The sequence below is a fragment of the Plasmodium gonderi genome (assembly GCF_002157705.1).
Source record: "Plasmodium gonderi DNA, contig: Chr09, whole genome shotgun sequence".
NCBI classification, from domain to species: Eukaryota; Apicomplexa; class Aconoidasida; order Haemosporida; family Plasmodiidae; genus Plasmodium; species Plasmodium gonderi.
In genome coordinates this window covers 518,538-536,054 of record NW_021628934.1, presented here as the reverse complement: position 1 = coordinate 536,054, position 17,517 = coordinate 518,538, and the positions used below count along the sequence as shown (strand labels likewise).

General features: G+C 28.7%; 5 protein-coding genes across 5 annotated transcripts; 2 read left to right on the top strand and 3 right to left on the bottom strand.

Moving 5' to 3' along the window:
- Positions 1–313: 313 nt before the first annotated feature.
- Positions 314–2,515, bottom strand: PGO_091050 (hypothetical protein, conserved; the record flags this gene model as incomplete). Its single annotated transcript, XM_028687694.1, has 1 exon — positions 314–2,515. The coding sequence occupies one exon, from the start codon at positions 2,513–2,515 to the stop codon at positions 314–316; it is 2,202 nt and encodes a 733-aa protein (XP_028543495.1).
- A 2,003-nt stretch (positions 2,516–4,518) lies between these two features.
- Positions 4,519–6,360, top strand: PGO_091040 (ubiquitin domain-containing protein DSK2; the record flags this gene model as incomplete). Its single annotated transcript, XM_028687693.1, has 4 exons — positions 4,519–4,663; positions 4,905–5,000; positions 5,170–5,322; positions 5,579–6,360. The coding sequence occupies 4 exons, from the start codon at positions 4,519–4,521 to the stop codon at positions 6,358–6,360; spliced, it is 1,176 nt and encodes a 391-aa protein (XP_028543494.1).
- A 1,205-nt stretch (positions 6,361–7,565) lies between these two features.
- On the bottom strand, positions 7,566–8,597 carry PGO_091030 (UDP-galactose transporter; the record flags this gene model as incomplete). The annotated part of the gene is made up of 1 exon (XM_028687692.1): positions 7,566–8,597. The coding sequence occupies one exon, from the start codon at positions 8,595–8,597 to the stop codon at positions 7,566–7,568; it is 1,032 nt and encodes a 343-aa protein (XP_028543493.1).
- Positions 8,598–10,369: 1,772 nt separating this feature from the next.
- PGO_091020 (conserved Plasmodium protein, unknown function) lies at positions 10,370–11,024 on the bottom strand (the record flags this gene model as incomplete). Its single annotated transcript, XM_028687691.1, has 2 exons — positions 10,370–10,462; positions 10,740–11,024. 2 exons carry the CDS (start codon positions 11,022–11,024, stop codon positions 10,370–10,372), a joined length of 378 nt encoding a protein of 125 aa, XP_028543492.1.
- Positions 11,025–16,523: 5,499 nt separating this feature from the next.
- On the top strand, positions 16,524–17,261 carry PGO_091010 (protein tyrosine phosphatase; the record flags this gene model as incomplete). Its single annotated transcript, XM_028687690.1, has 1 exon — positions 16,524–17,261. The coding sequence occupies one exon, from the start codon at positions 16,524–16,526 to the stop codon at positions 17,259–17,261; it is 738 nt and encodes a 245-aa protein (XP_028543491.1).
- Positions 17,262–17,517: the final 256 nt, after the last annotated feature.

The following is a 17,517-nucleotide window of genomic DNA, read 5'->3' as shown; positions in this document are numbered from 1 at the left end:
ACCGGAATGATTTTTTTTTTTTTCTTTCTTTTTTTTTTTTGTGTAAGCACGTAAAAATGTTGCATTCGTCGGGACACGGGATATTTCCCTCTTGAATTCCCTATATTGTGATTATCTTCAGTTTTGCATAAATGAAGGAATTTCAAAAATATGGCAAAATATTGGAAAAATTCTACATGTACCTTTCCCCTTTTCTTTTGCCTCGATAAATGTACTTATTCGTCTGATATCTCTGATTCGTGGCATTCAAACGGCACGCAGATGTTCTGTCATGTGGACTTCTTCTCTCTGCATGAGCAAATACTGCTTAAGGTCACTTCCTAAACGTGCCGAATGTCTCGTAGTACTTCTGCAAATTGCGGGGATTCTCTACTAATTTGATAAAAGTTGTATTACCGTCACTAGAATATGAAATGGAATTCGGAACAACATTAAAATTTTTCCTGAGGTAGGGAATCCTCTCGTGAGCTTCTTTTGTCAAAAATTGAAGTGTTAAAACTCTAACATCTTTAAGTTTTTTAATTCGATCTTGAATAATGTTTACAAGTATATCACAATTTGTGCCAACTTTGGCCGAAATGGGTAGTGCATTTATTGGCTTGTTCTTATACAAACTAAAAACTTGTTGGTCTGATAATTTGTCTATCTTATTCCATACTTCGATCATATTGTTTTGTAAAAATTCATTGGAAAAACCTATTTTACTTAACGTATCAAGGACACATTTTTTATGTTGCTCCATGTAAGGATGACATACATCTATTACATGAACTAACATGTCTGCATTTTTAATTGATTCTAATGATATCTTAAAAGATTCATATAATGAAAAAGGAATGTTCTGAATAAATCCAATTGAGTCAATAAATATGCTTGGATGGCCATCAGATATATTCATGCTTTTGAAGGAACTATCGAGAGTTTGAAATAATATATTTTTTGCCTTTAATTTTGATTTTGTTAAATAATTTATTAATTTGGTTTTTCCAACATTCGTATAACCTACTACTGCTATTAAAGCTTTGTGTTTTCTTGAACTACTCTGTAATGTATTATTATTTTTACATTTTGTTAATTCTCTTCGTAGTTTTGAATAAAGATTATTGATAATTCTTTTTTCATATTCTTTGTATGTCTCTGAACTTTTTACATAATTGCTGGTGTATCCCAAATGGTCATAATTTTTCTTTTTATTATTCTGCTTTTCTCCATTGAACTCGTTTAATTGACTGTACTTCTCCTCAATGTCAATATTTGATTTTCCCAAAATATTATTTTCTACATATTTTATATATTTCATTCTCGATTTATTATCCTCTGAATAAGTATTAAAAATAAAGTTTGCCCTGGCTAGTTCCACCTGTAGTTTGCTCAGATTATTTTTCGCCCTGCTTTTCAGAATATGCAAAATGATGCTGTATCTATCGAATAACTCCATGTACAGTGGTACAATCTTTTTTTGGTGAAATAATTTATCTTTCGTCGATTCACCATTTCGATTGATTTGGTTATCATCGTTAGGACTGTCACCTTCGTCAGCCCATGCATTTTCTTCTTCCTCTTCCTGCTTCTCCATATAATCATTATACAAATCAAGGTATGTGCGTGCTTCATTCATCATATCGTCAGTACATTCATTATCTTCATAAATAAACTCTGTATCTCTAAATGTGTTGTGTGTTTCCCCTTTCTCTCTTTGTCTTTTTAGTTTCAACTGATCATGATAACTTTGCAGTATGCTGTTAAATAGCATATCCAAATTTCTCATCTGTTCAGGTGAAAGCAGATCGTTAATAAATATATATGGCGTTGGGTTTTTTAGAAAATAACTTGTTAATTCATTTAATTTACCTTTTCCAAAGTAAAACTTACTATCTATTTTGTTTACTTTAATCATAATCGACTCTGCAATTTTTTTTTCTATGTCATCGTATTGAAGATTCGTTTCCTCGAAGTAGTTATAATGTACATTGTCTCTAACATTCATAGAGGTGCTTTTACTTATTTCTTTTCCTGTTTTTTCTATTTCTTTATTATGTTTATCCTTATCAAAGGACGGGATATATACCCTTACATTATCATCATGTGTAAGACAACTTTCCCCCTTATTTGGTGCCTCTTCTCCAGTGAAAATATTCTCATCAGTTGTTTTTTCATATGATTGACATGGTGCCGTAACATTACCTTCTTCCTCCTTATGACATTTTGCTAAAAGATTTAGTTCGTTTTCCTTCCTATAATCACTTGAACATTTAAAAAATGTCCATCCCCCTATAGGCATAGAAATTCCATTTGCAATTTTGAAACCAGCTGATCGAGCTAACCCTAACGCTTCCTGGGCATCATATAGTATTTCCTTAAACGATTTGTTGCAGTGTTTCGATTTTTTTAGTATCGGGTGTAAAACAATAATTTCCTTTTTTCTTTCTCTGCTCAGTTTTGCTTTGCTTCCATTGATAAAATGCCGCTTCTGCGTGCGTGCAAAATTTCTTAACACAACGGGTGAGCGGTGCATTTCAACGAATAGTCATGTGGATGGATAGATGTATGGATGATCTGTGTTCACTTATATGTGTTGCAGGTGCACATATTGGTGGGGGCGTAAGAAAGTGTGATTGGAAAAAACGTGCAAATTATCATATTATTTTATTTTATATATTTACGTTACGAGTAATTTTCCCATTCGTTCAACAGGACAGACATTCTTCTCTTTCTAGTTTCAACCGGTATAGTTTTTTTTTTTTTTTTTTCAAAAATAAACATTGGACTTTAATTTGTAGATGGGCACAAGTAGACAATACCTGTACTGTTTTTTTAGTTTTTAAAGGACTTGTAACATTTAAGCCAATTTTGCGCTAATTTTTTACTATAATATGATTTTTCTCCTTTTCGGTCCTCCTTGTTATAATAAGTTAACGTGCAGAACAAAATTTATCAAAATGTAATACTTTAACATCCATTTGTTCAAAGGGTAAACTTTATAATTTGTTGCACAAATGTGAATAATATCATTAGCATGTCACATTTTTTTTTTTTTTTTTTTTTTTTGTTCATATTTTGGAACTCCTAAATGGTGTAAATATTGGACCTTGTCTGTGTGGGGTATACTACGAAAAATATCTGTACAAACATAGGTACACATATTTTATTTGTATACACCCCTGATATTTGTAACGTTGGCAAACTGAAATTCAAAGCCACTTGTGGTGTGCCAAAAAGAGGAATGTAGTTTTATTTTTAGCAGTAGGGAATATTAACGTGTATTTTATTTTGTGTGCAAAATTGCTATCTTATTTTTTTTTTTTTTCTACAAGTATTTTTTTCTTTTTTTACATTGCGTCAGATAGATAAGAAACTGGGTGCAATATTGTTAAGGTTGATCATGTGGAATGATTCAGTTTCATTCGTGATGAAAAATTACAGTATCTTATTTACATTCTTTAATTTAAAAAAAAAAAAAAAAAAAACATGACATAATATGGCTTGGCATAACTTGACATAATATGGCATAGCATAACATGACACAACATGCCATCTGTAAGTCGTCCTCCTCTTTCTCTTCTTCCATTTCCATAGAAGAATTGCTTCCCCATAGAAATGTCCCGCAAAACATAAGTAGAATTGTGAATGATTCATAAAACAGAAGCTCGAGGAATTACATTATTTATTAACGTTTTTTTTTTTTCGACATATGCATAACCTTAAGAGAGAAGTTATAAGCATAACATCATATATGTTCGAGCGTGCGTGAGTAATGTGAACAAATTACGTGTCGCTACCACGAACATGTTTTTGAAAAACAGTAACTCTAATAAAAACTTATTTTTCTCCACTCATGAGAGGGCAAAATTTATATAGGATATTTTTTTTATAAGCATCATATATGTTTTTTAATCGTAGCAGAGATTATTATTCGAGAGTTATTGCGCTTACACAAAAAAAAAAAAAAAAAAAAAAAAAAAAAAAAATCAAAACCATAAAAAGTAAAGCGTAACATACAAAATATATCAAACAAAAAGAAGAATTTTTGCGACAAATTCCCTTGAGTAAATAAAGAGTTATGCGACTACATGCAAAAGTGCCACAAGAAAAAAAAAAAAAAATTGAGAATTTCAAAATGCATATCACAAATTGAATGTTACAAATTAGGTGTATCAATTTTATGAACAAAATTTATTTTGAACAGTTTTTATCAGTTCAATTCGTTTTAAATCAACAATATGCAATATTTTTAGAAATGATATTAAGGAATATAACTCGGAGTTTCGCATGTCCCCTTGAGCTATAATAATAACCCCCCCTCCCCATCTCTACGCTTACAGAAATAACAAATGCATATTATATAGCAACAAATACATACATATGAATAGAGTATATACACATACATATATATGTACCTATTTTATGAATATATACTACGAACACACAAATAAATACACGAGATTAGGCTAGTGACGATAGCATTTTCTCGAAAAAAAAAAAAAATAATAACTCTATTTTCATTCCACAGAAGGCAAAATGCCGATAAATGTATCATTTAAAGTTACAGGGGGAAAAGAATTCACAATTTCGATTGAACAAGAAATAACTGTTTTGGAATTAAAACAAAAATGTTCTGAACATGTAGATATCCCAGTTGAGTGTCAAAGGATTATTTTTAAAGGTATAGATTAAAAACGGAGAAATAGTAGCTGCAAAAAAAAAAAAAAAAAAAAAAGAAAAAAGACATTTTGTTGCATACGCGTATTCATTTTAAGAAATATATATAGCCTATGCCCCTTGTACGATTGGGTTGCATATAGCTCATTTTTTGATTGACATGTGTATATATGTTCCCCATGATAAGCTCATATCTGAGGAATTACTCATACATTTGGTTACTCTCCATATCTTCTCTGTTGCAGGAAAAATATTGAAAGACAAAGAACCTCTAACAGTGTATGGTGTAGCGGACGGCATTACCATGCATTTGGTTCGCAGCGCTGCACCTGTGAAGGAGCGTAAGAAAAAAAAAAAATAAAATAAATAATAAATAAACAAATGAATAAATAAGTTCACATATACCTATAAGTGTGCATGACTATGTAACAATTTTTTGTGTATATCTCAGAACATGCAAAGGTAATTATGTCCACATGAACAAATGCGAATTTTACACACATCTTGCAGCTGAAACCGAAAAGGAGACAAACAAAAATGACAGCACAGACAATACCATAAACGCACCCCAAAATGCGAACGTTGGCACAAATCCAGGAGCTCCTATGAACAACTTTGGAGATAATCCTTTAGTTCAGATGTTTATGCAAAGTGGGGCAGGAGGTACTTATTAGCATGCGCGCCCCTTTTTATATTTTCAATATATATATATATATATATATGTATACATTTATGTAGAAAAAATGTATGATTCATAAAGATTTAAATGAACATTTCAGTATACATGTTGAGATGTGTTTTCCTGTTTTTCTGTTTTTCTTTTTGTTTTTTTGTGATTTTTTGTGTTTTTTTTTTCATTTTTTGTATTCACACGCGAATGCATTATTTCCATCGTCGTCCTACTTGTTCCCATTCGAAGGAAACATGAACCCGAACGCGGGACTAGGTGCAGGAGACAACCTGAACCTTGGATCTTTTGCTAATTTTCTAAATCCAGGCGGAAATGGGGAATTAAATAGAGACAGCATAAGTTCACTATTAAATAATCCACTTGCGAGATCGTTAATGAATGAAATAAGCAACAATCCAGAAATGCTAGCCAATATAGTATCTAACAATCCACTTCTGAGGAACACATTTTCACAGAGCCCAATTATGCAACCCGTTTTGGAAAATCCAAACCTGCTAAGAGAATTAATGAGACCCGAATTTCTACAGGCAGGTTTACAATTTGAAAATGCTTTAAATATGAACAACAGTGGTGGTAATAATAACAATGCAAACAATGCTAATAATAATCAACGGGGATTAAGAATGGAAGATCTTTTAAGTAACTTGAATAATTTCGCAAATGCAAATCCAGGTTCAGGTAGCGGAAATCCAAATGATAATAGTAATAACAATATGAATAACATGAGTTCTCTTTTCCAATCACCTGAACTATTACAAACATTTCAACAAGTTATGCAAGCTAATCGTAATTTAGGAAATTTTAATTTTCCAAATGCAGGCCAAAATATGGATTTCAGTGCACCAAATGTTGCAGATAATAGACCACCTGAGGAGCGATATGCTTCTCAGTTGCTAAGCCTTCAAGAGATGGGTTTCATTGACAATGATGCTAATATTCAGGCTTTGCAAGAAACAGGAGGGGATGTAAATTCTGCAGTTACAAGACTTTTGGAGAAGGGCTTTAATTAGAAACGTACTAATTCAAATGCTTTCCCGATTTTTATTTTTTGGGGGGGCACCTAAAACGTACGAAAAAAAATTACGCGTTCATGCATATTAAAACATATATATAATGTGCTTATACTTATAGACTTAATATATGTGCATTTAATTATTTTTTTTTTTCATTTCTGCCAATTCCCCCATGTGCTTATCCTAATAAGAAAACGTACACGCATCAGTCGTTATATGTTTATATGTATATATATATATATATATATATATACATACATATAATAATAATGTGACATCCAAATTGCACTTTTTCCCTTCGCTAACACATCTGCAGTGTTATACACATTTGAGATGCGTAATACTAATCATCACTACCGTTCCTTTTGCTTATACGTGTATATAAATATGGATATGCATTAATATAGATATACATAAATATAGATATACATAAATATAGATATACATAAATATAGATATATGTAAATATGGATATATGTAAATATGGATATATGTAAATATGGATATATGTAAATATGAACATGCGTTAATATGGATATACATAAATATGAACATGCGTTAATGTGGACATGTATACACATCTGTGCATGCGCCCATTGTACATTTTCCATTTTTTCTTCCCTTTCGCAATTTTTTCCTGTTTTGTATGTGTAATGTTTTCAAACAGTTTATACCTTTTTACAATTTAAAAGTGGATATAACAAATGCTAACGTTTGTCATTTGTAAGAGGAGTTTAGTACACATTGTATTCTTCGGCCAGCGGAGGGTCCCCTACCGTTGGTTTGTGCGAATAAAAAATGAGCAAAAAAAAAAATGAAAAAATAAAAAACGGGGAAATAAAAAATGAGAAAATAAAAAATGAGAAAATAAAAAATGAGAAAATAAAAAATGAGAAAATAAAAAAGGGGGAAATAAAAAATGAGAAAATAAAAAAGGGGGAAATAAAAAACTAGGAAATAAAAAATGGAGAAATAAAAAATGGGGAAATAAAAAATGGAGAAATAAAAAATGGGGAAATAAAAAACGGGGAAATAAAAAATGGGGAAATAAAAAATGTAAAAACGTGCACGTGCAACGTATGAGTAATAACGAAAGTTGTTGCAAGAGAGAAATAGCTACCGCGAATCCATACAATGGACAAGCATATCCACAAGACATATACATATGTACATGTATGTATATAACATGTAAATATCCGGGGTCACTTCGTTTTAGTGTGAACCTTCTTGGCTTGCTGCTTGAGATAGTTCTGTATGATAAGCGTTGAAAATATCATGACAATACAACCCCATTGTACAGGCTTCAGAACGTGGCCAAATAAATAAACAGAAACAACAGTACTTAAAGCCTTTCTAAGAGTTGTAAACAAGCTGGTGTATAAACTTCCATACACTTTGAGCGAATAGAAAACAAAAAACTGGCCCAATGTTCCGCTTATTGAAAAGGCTATAATATAATAATGCGAATTTGTATATTTTACTAAGAAATTATATGGCTTTGCACCTTCAATAATTAATGATGCTATAAAATTAAAAAAAAAAGCAAATATATTTACGTAAAACATTAAGTTTATTGAGTTTACATTGTATTTACTTAATAATTTGTCTTGTCTTGGTCCTGTCAATCCATCACATATTAATGATAAAGATAAGAGCAAAAGTCCGAAAGTTGTTTGATGAACTTCTTTCGATGTTTTTGTTCTTAACAAATTGAATATTACTAAAGAAGACGTAATTAAAAATACCGAAATGTAATCATAGTAGGGATATTTTTTGCCAAAAAAAAAATAACCACCAACAACTATAGGTATCATTTTACCAGACTTTACAAGTACTTGCGTTGGAAAATTCACATGACTTAAAGAATAATTTGTTGCTATCATTGCAATTGAATACGTTATAGATATTAACATTATTTGCTTTAGGAAATACATGTCCACATTTTTTTTTAAATCTTGTAAAAAACCTTCATTATTCATTTTACTCTTAATAAATACTGCTGTTAAACTGCATATGCTATTTGAAAGGCATAAAATACATATTAAAAATATATTGTAATAAAATTTGTCCTTGCCTTTACCTAAATTTGGCATTTTTTCTTGATAATACCCAAAAATTAAAAAGAAAAAGTATATCCCACTAACACATATCAGTCCATTTAATAAATTATAAAAATATGATCCTTCGTTAAGGTCCCTCTTCCAAAACATTACATTTTTTTTCAGTTTCGCCATGTTTTTTTTTTTTTTTTTGTTTTCTTACACAAATAATTTCAACTACTGTCAAATGGTGGCCCAATTAAATGGTATGAAAAGAACAAATATCCTCTTAAGTTAAATGGGAAAGGAACAGTCTCATATGTGTTTGCAGTTATTCCTGGTTGACACTCTTGTATGTTCAACTAACATGATTCACAAGAAATATGACTTTAATGGGATGTGCAAACGTTAGCACATTTTGCAAAACCATCCCAAGGATTTCTTAAGTTACGCGCAATTTTTGTTAACAAATTAAGTTTTTATTCTTACAATCGAACCCTAAAAAATTTTGTTCCTCTGTGTGTTTATATGTTTTTTTGATATATACCTCTGTTACTCGTATGTGTCCAAAGAACATTCATGAAAAAAAGAAAAAAAAAAAAAAAAAAAGGATACACAAAAGGGATACAAAAAAAAAAAAAAAAAAAAAGGTTAGAAAAAGAAAAAGATAATACAAAAACGCACACATTAATTTTTTAATTGAAATATTTTTCCACATAAACTAGTGCATAACAATTTTTTTTTTTCATCTTCCTCTTCCTATATATTTGAACATTTTCTTTAAAGTTTCAAGGTGATTTCATTAATCAAGTAATACAAAATAAAGGCCCACGTGAGTCAATCGCATGATGTGTACAAGGAATGAGAGGTGTAACTGGAAACAAAAAAATTCGTCATTTTCTTTTTTTCTTTTTTTTACTATCTTGTGTCCTAAGACGTTAAATCGATGAAATAATAAATATCTCATATAAAATTACTATAAAATGGGAACTCATTTGATTATTCGTCATCTCCCCATTTTCCTTTTTTTTTTTTTTTCTCAGTGAATTTATTAGGTTCCTTTACCATCAAATGTATCACCTGATGGGTTTTTTCTTATGCACAATCTACTATTAAACTATGCCGTTTAGAACATAAAATCATATAATTTTTAAGGGAAAAAAAAAAAAAAAAAAAAAATTTTTAAATTAAAAAAATAGACATCTTTTTCTTGTTTTGGCAAAAATAACTTGTTCATCGTTCCTTCATTCGTACAAAATTGTTTCCATTAAAATTTCCTTATATTGACAATAGTAACGAAGTGTGGTACACAGCATTTTGTATATCTTTTTATTTTTATTTTTTTTTATTATAGTTTTTAATTTTTAAGGGGAAATATATTATCCAGGAATGAACGGAAAAAAAGAGTAAAATTGTTGGGGTACGAGGCAATGTTTCGTAAAATTTTTTTAATACGTTTCTTATTTTGTATATAACCAAATGAAGAATGACAAAAAAAAAAAAAAAAAAAAAAAAAAAACAGCTGCACACATTAATACTTAGATATATGGACATATAGGCACGTACTTGAATGTGTACAAAGGTGTTGCTTTTCATTTATACATATGGCGAGAGGTGGACAGATGAATTTCCAGGGTATCGCATATATATATGTATCTGTTTATACATGCATGCTGACATCTAGAACACTTCGCACTGATGAAACTGATACAAGGCTCACTATACATATGTGTTCATATCTACATAATTCACATATAATTGCGTAACCTTTGACAGCGCCTTATGTATCTGGAAATTGGTATGCATGCGTAATTAAAATTATGGAGCTCTTTGATAAAAAGGTCGCGAAATGTTTCACTGGTAAATAGGAATGTTGTGGTCAGTAGACTCTTAACTAGTATGTCTTACATGGTGTACTAACTGCACAATTAAAAGCATAACGGCATGGATTGAATGACGAACAAATATTAGCGATATCTTAAACTAACGCGTTCTCCCAATCTTTTTCTTTTTCTTCGCAAGGACAACCTTGTTTTTTTATTTTTAAAATGTAATAATCCCTGTGTGTTTAAAAAAGAAAAAAAAAAAAAAAAAAGTGAGGATTTTTCAATTCTACTAAGATAATATTTATGTACTGAGATCGAAATGTAAGCATGATTGTGTATGATGCGATGGAAAATATATTCATTTCAAGTTATTGCAAATACATGAAAGTATGGGCTATCGCATATTTGCATGAACAGTATCACAGAATACATGCACTTATGTTGTTGTACACTTTTTTGCGCGATGAAACGAAGCATCATTTTGTAAAAGAAATGAAAAATGATATAACACCTGTCGGGTCTTTTCAAAAGATGATTTTTCTTGGTTTTCTTTTTTTAAAATAGGCATAAGAAAAACGTTATTCAAAAGGATTAAATTTTTTAAAACATGTTCGTTGTAGTGATGGTCTTCTCTTGCTGCTGATAACAGCTTATCATGGTGTACAAATTTTGCAATACCATATTTTGTTAGTAAATTATTTTTTTCAGAAAAGATCAAATGATTTAAAGAACTGGTGGTGTTTTTCGAACGGAAAAAAAGATTTCTATTGGCAAAATTGAATTTAGCAAAGTTCATTTTTTTCAATTTTTTTAACGAAGTATTTAAGCCGTGAAAAAAACAAACGAAGTGTGATAAGAGAATGGGTGAAAAGTAAAAAAAACAATTCTCTTCTTTTTTTTTATGTAAAATATATGCTGTTGGCAATTAAGAAGTAACGCCTGTAGCGAATGCAGAAAAAAATAAAATAAATATAGATGATATGAAAAATTATTCCAAATATTTAGGGAACTTAAGGGTATCTTTTGCTCCCATTTCCCTATCTACCATAATTTCCACAAAAAAGGAAAAATAAAAGAATAATGTTTAAATTCATGAGAACCAACTTGGAGCGAAAAAACATAATTCTTAAAATGTGCACCTTTTAAAAAGGGACAAACGTAAGCAGATTAAAAGGTGGGACATTCAAGCAATTTGCCATAAGCATCTCTGTTACTTTAGTTAATAAATATGTCAGCAATAACTGTGGTTTTCTGTTCAAATGGTTATGTATTTATATGGCTTGTAAATGCAGGGTTGTTTATAATGAAGTGCAACGTGGAAGGTGTATATAAAGGTAAAAGTATGTATAAGTGTATGTGCAAATGTATGTAAACACAAAAAAAAAAAAAAAAAAAAAAAATTGCACATAAATGTTCAGAAACTTTTTACATAATACACAAAAATGTACATAAATTAAATAAATATCCATATAACCCTATACGTGTTGCATTATATTTTAATATGATATCCCGAAGTACCTCTCTTTTTGAAAAATTTACTTTAAGTTGTTATATATCTTTAGTTTTACGTGGTAAAAATGAAGATAAAAAACTGATTCCAAATGGGCGAGTATTTCAAGGTAAAAATGGACGTAAATTGGGCCCAAAAATGAGCGCAAAAGTGAACACAAAAGTGAACACAAAAGTGAACACAAAAGTGAACATAAAAGTGAAAGCAAAAGTGAACATAAAAGTGAAAGCAAAAATGAACGTAAATTGCGACAGAAATATAAAAATAAATATCTAAATGTTCATATATTACATATATATACATATTACATACACATAATAATATGTACGTATAATAACCCCTGGTTCATTCACAAAAATAAATTGCATGCAGCAAAATTCCATAACGTTACTATTTATTGTTTTATGCATGTAATAAAAATTTTGCCAATCTTTCAGCAATGTTATATATATAAAAAATATATATATTTACGCATTTCTTTTTTATAAATTTTAATTTATGATTTTCGATAATTTTCCTATTACAAAAAAAAAAAAAAAAAAAAAATATATATAAATAATCAAGCGCAACGAGCAAAACAGTCAAAATAAGTAAAGCGAGAACAAGTGAAGAAAGTTAAACATATAAAATATTAAGAAAACCTTCATATAAAATCTCAAACAAATGGATAACAAAGCAATACGTGAGTTTTTGTCCCATCACCATTTTTTTTTTTTTTTTTACTTTTTTTTTTACCATTTATATATATAAAAACTTATATGGACCAAAGTTTTGAAAATTTCAATTTATTAAATCCATAAACAAAAGTTCCCCCATCCCCCACAAACAATTAACATCCATTCTTTATTTTACGAAAACGTTAATACTTATTTTGTCATATAAAAAAATTTAAATTTATTTTTTCTTCAAATTGGTAAAAAAAAATATATAAATTATACAATTTTACCCCTCTAAATAACATACCAGTGATCGGATTATCATATTAAACAACCTGTCAGAAATTAAATTTTATTATATACATTTTTTATATATCCATATATCGTCCGAATATGCCCATATAGAGAGCTTTTTAATTAAAGTTTAAATTCACTTTATATAAAACATTAAATCAGAAAAATAATATTCATAATACACTTGTACTCACAGATAATTATGAAAAAACAAAAAATAACAAGAAATAATTGCATTTATTATAAATCTATATATAATATACAGCAAAACATATTCCACATATCATAAAAAAATGAAATAACGATAAGATAAAGTATAGAAGTATACAATTTTAACCAAGACTGGAAAAGCAAAAAAAAAAAAAAAAAAAAAAACACACAATATCTGAAAAAGCTATCAATCATCTCATTAAATATATGAATTATGTGTATATGTATTATTTATATATAAGGACATTTTGGAAACCGCATGTTTAATAAAAAAAAAAAACAGAATTATACAAGAATAGACATAACGTTTTTTTTTTTCTTTTTTTTTTTTTTTCCCCACATTACTTTAATATGCATAAGAAGATTATACATAAAGTTTCCGAAGGTTTAAACTTTTGTTTCTTAAGTTATATTGCTAAATAAATTAAATGGAAATAAGAAATGTTAAAAGTATTTTATATACAGGGAAAACTATATTTTTATTATCAGAAATAGGAAGAAACGTATGTTGGGGGCGAACATACAAGTGTATAACAAAGAGGAGGAAAGGAAAGAAATGACCTACATAATTTTTCTTGATGAAAAAGGATATTAAACAAATCGTATAACAATATATATATATATATATATATATATATATATATATTTTTCTTTTTTCTCCTTTTACGGTTATGGAATATAAAATATGAGAAAAGAAAAAATTAATAAAATTAAAATATCCTTGTAAAAACAAAAAGAAGTTAATTAATTTAAGTAAAATAACACGTTGGAGTTAGAAGAAAAATATAGACATTTTGTCCACCAGGAATATTAGCACATGGACTTTTATGAGACACGCTCAAATTACTAATTTGTATTTTTATTTTAAAGAACAAGTTATTTTGCAAATGCATCTAGACGCATATAAGTAGATGGACAAAAAAAAGCAAATAACTAAATTAAGCAATAAAAAAGTAAAAGATAAGAATAACATAAATGATAGCATATAAACACATTACATAAATGAGAAATAGACAAGGAAAGAAATAAAAAATTATGCACACATCTTAAGTGATACGAATAGAGAGGAAAAATATTTCACATGTATGATACATTCTAAGGGCACAACAATAACAACAACAACAGCAACAACAGAATAAAATAAAATAAAAAATAGAATAAATAAATAATATAAGGTGCACGTCAAATGTTAATGGCGAAGAAAATTATATAAAACGTATAAGAAGAAAACATACAGAAAGAAATATAATGCTTTGTCATACATGAGCTTATACATTTTAATGGACAATTTGTTACTTCTCATTGAAGCTGATGTATACATGATGTATGCATAATATTGAAAAGAATTATCATGCAAAGCCAAAGCACAAAGTGGAAAGAGATATAAAGATATCAAGTACACTATACAAAATATTAATAAAAAGTATAAAAAGAAGAAATCTATATGCAGTTTAATAAGTATATCCTTTTATAGATTGTACACATGTAAATATGCTTATGTATTAAGACATATATATATATGTGCACATAAATATATAATTCACGAATCATTACAACGTTGCACGCATTCCACATCCCCACTCATATTTTAATAAACTGAACATATACCAATTTCATTATAACAAGGAAAAATTTTTTTTGTATAAAAGCGATACAAGACATAGTATCCGTATTTTATATAAAATCATTTGTTCTATTTGTTTATTTATTTTTTTCGAATTCTATTTTATTAAAGTTAGCTAATCACACTTTTTTTTCTTTTTTTTTCTTTTTTTTTTTGTGTTATATGGAGTAAACGCCCCATGCAAATGAACCCGTTTTTATTTGTAGCCATGTGAAACATTTTCCACTGCAGTGTGCGTGCAGAAACGCACTGCCCGTAGGAATGGTAGAATTGCAGTTGCCTATCGAAAAATATACATGAGTTTTACATGTGCTCACATTTTTATGCACAGATGCGTATGCACGTGTGTATGTAGATATACATATGTATATACATGTATCCATATATGAATCCATATTATATATACAAGCTTGCTCAAGCACATTTGTATACTTGTACCATCGCACACACGCCCATTTTATGTGCTCATTGATTTATTCACGCATGCCCAGTTGGGTGCACATTTTTGCTCTACATCATCCAATTACGTTAATTTTTTCATCCTATATGTATTTTTCATCCCTCATTTAAAGATTACATATAGAGTACATATTCACATATAGTGTATATGATCACCATGCATACATATATATTATTACATAAAATTTACACAGTACAATGATTTATCAGTTCCTTTATAATTTTATAAAATATTTTTATATATTTAATGCACAAGTTATAAAATAGATGTAATAATAATTTTTGAAATTGAATCATTTTCCACGTAAAGTTATGAATAAAAAAAAAAAAAAAAAGTGCACAAGCTTAATGTTATTTATATGTTTTATATTTATTCATTAATTTGCATATCCTACAGTTTATCATAAGAATTTCCCGTATTTATTCCTTTTTTCTTTTTCTTTTTTTTTTTTTTTTTTTTTTTTTTACGTATAGGAAAAAGTTATACAACTATAGGACAATTTTAATCATTTCATCTGTTATTAATTATTAATTATGTGTTTATGTTTGGAGACGTTTTCAATGTTGTGTATAAATAGTTTCTACATTTCACGTAACGTTGCATGTGTATTTTTCCAACGCCCATTTAGTTATATCCCCTTTTTTAGTACATTTTAAAATTGGAAAATACATGAATATGTAAATGTGCACAAACAAATGATAGCAGTAGTAATATATTTCCGGCTGTCTAATTAATTGTGCTTACATATGGAATCATCAAATACGTGTTATATGTGTGTGTATATGCATATGTATACGCAATATATATTCACATATTCTTGTGAAAGCAGTGCTAAGTAAACTTCTCTTTATGAGCATTTAAGGGTACATCCACATTTGTTTATTTATTAGTCCTACTCATTCGAGAAAAGAAATAATACTTCTTCTCGCATTTGTTTATAACATGTATATGCTACACGAAATAGTGAAGTTATTTTTAATTAATAATTTTTATGTTTGAGGTTTCATATGTATGTGTGCTCTAATGTATGGATGTATATATATATGCATACTCATATTTACGCATATTTGCTTAGTATGAAACACGTTATACGAATAATGTTACGTCCCTGTTAACGTGAACACACCACGGTTTTGTCCTATTGGTGTTTTTTTTTTTTTTTTTTTTTTTTTTTTTTTGAGAGTTAGTTCTATCCAGTTAGTATCATTATTAACGTGACCAAAAGCTCGAGTTAATCTCCCATCCCTCCCAGAAAATAGAGGGCAGTTGAAGTGCATTAATATACGTACACCTTATTAGAGGCTACATTAAGACAGAATTCCCTTTGTTTTGTATATTATATTACAAGCATATGTTTATATGCTCATTCACATATACATATGCATATATATATGAATACAAAATAGAGAAGAAGAAAAAAAAAAAAAAAAAAAAAAAAAAAATCAGACCTACATGATTTACAGGAAGAAAATTTACTCTTCTCAGGATATATTAAATCTAGTATAAAGTAATAATTCCTATTTTTTACATCACTTTGGAAAATGCCAAACAGTATTGATTACGATTTTTTAAAGACATCTAAACACCTGTGTATTAGTTGCACCAGTGGCAAAAGTCATAGATGTAACAGGACCAGCAATTGTAATCGAGACATTAATAGTATCAGTGAGAAAAACTACAACTCTTCTAACAACTTCGATCAAGTTATTGATAAAGTACATGTGAAGAAATATTTCGAGATGGAAAGGCATTTTGGTAACATGAATTATAATATGGATTATCTGAACCCCGTTTTAAATCATCCAACGAAAATTGAACATGGGAAAATAAAAATACTCATTTTAGATGCCCCAACAAATGATTTATTGCCACTGTATATAAAAGAAATGAAAAATTTTAATGTGACAGATCTAGTACGTACATGTGAAAGGACATACAATGATGGAGAAATAACAAGTGCAGGAATAAATGTACACGAATTAATATTCCCAGATGGGGATGCCCCAACTATTGAAATCGTGACCAACTGGTTAACTATTGTAAATAATGTAATTAAAAATAATCGTGCAGTTGCTGTTCATTGTGTAGCAGGATTGGGTAGAGCCCCCGTTTTAGCTTCCATTGTACTTATTGAATTTGGTATGGACCCAATTGATGCAATTGTCTTTATACGAGACAGAAGAAAGGGAGCAATTAACAAAAGACAATTACAATTTTTAAAAGCATACAAGAAGAAAAAAAAAAAAAAAAACTGCCTTACAAAATGTCATTTTATGTAATTTTTTTATATATTACATAATTGTGGAGAAATTCATATAGTTACGTAGTATATACTAAAAAAAAAAAAGATAAGAAAAAAAGGATTAAAATACTAAATTAGGTGTTGATAATTATAAAATTTTAATTTGTGAATTAAAAAGTATGAATTATTATAGTGTTAAAAAAAAAAAAAAAAAAAAAAAAATTCCCTTCCCGGTGTATTATTTTTTTTATTTTTTTTTTATTATTTTTTTTATTTTTTTTTTTTTTTTTTTT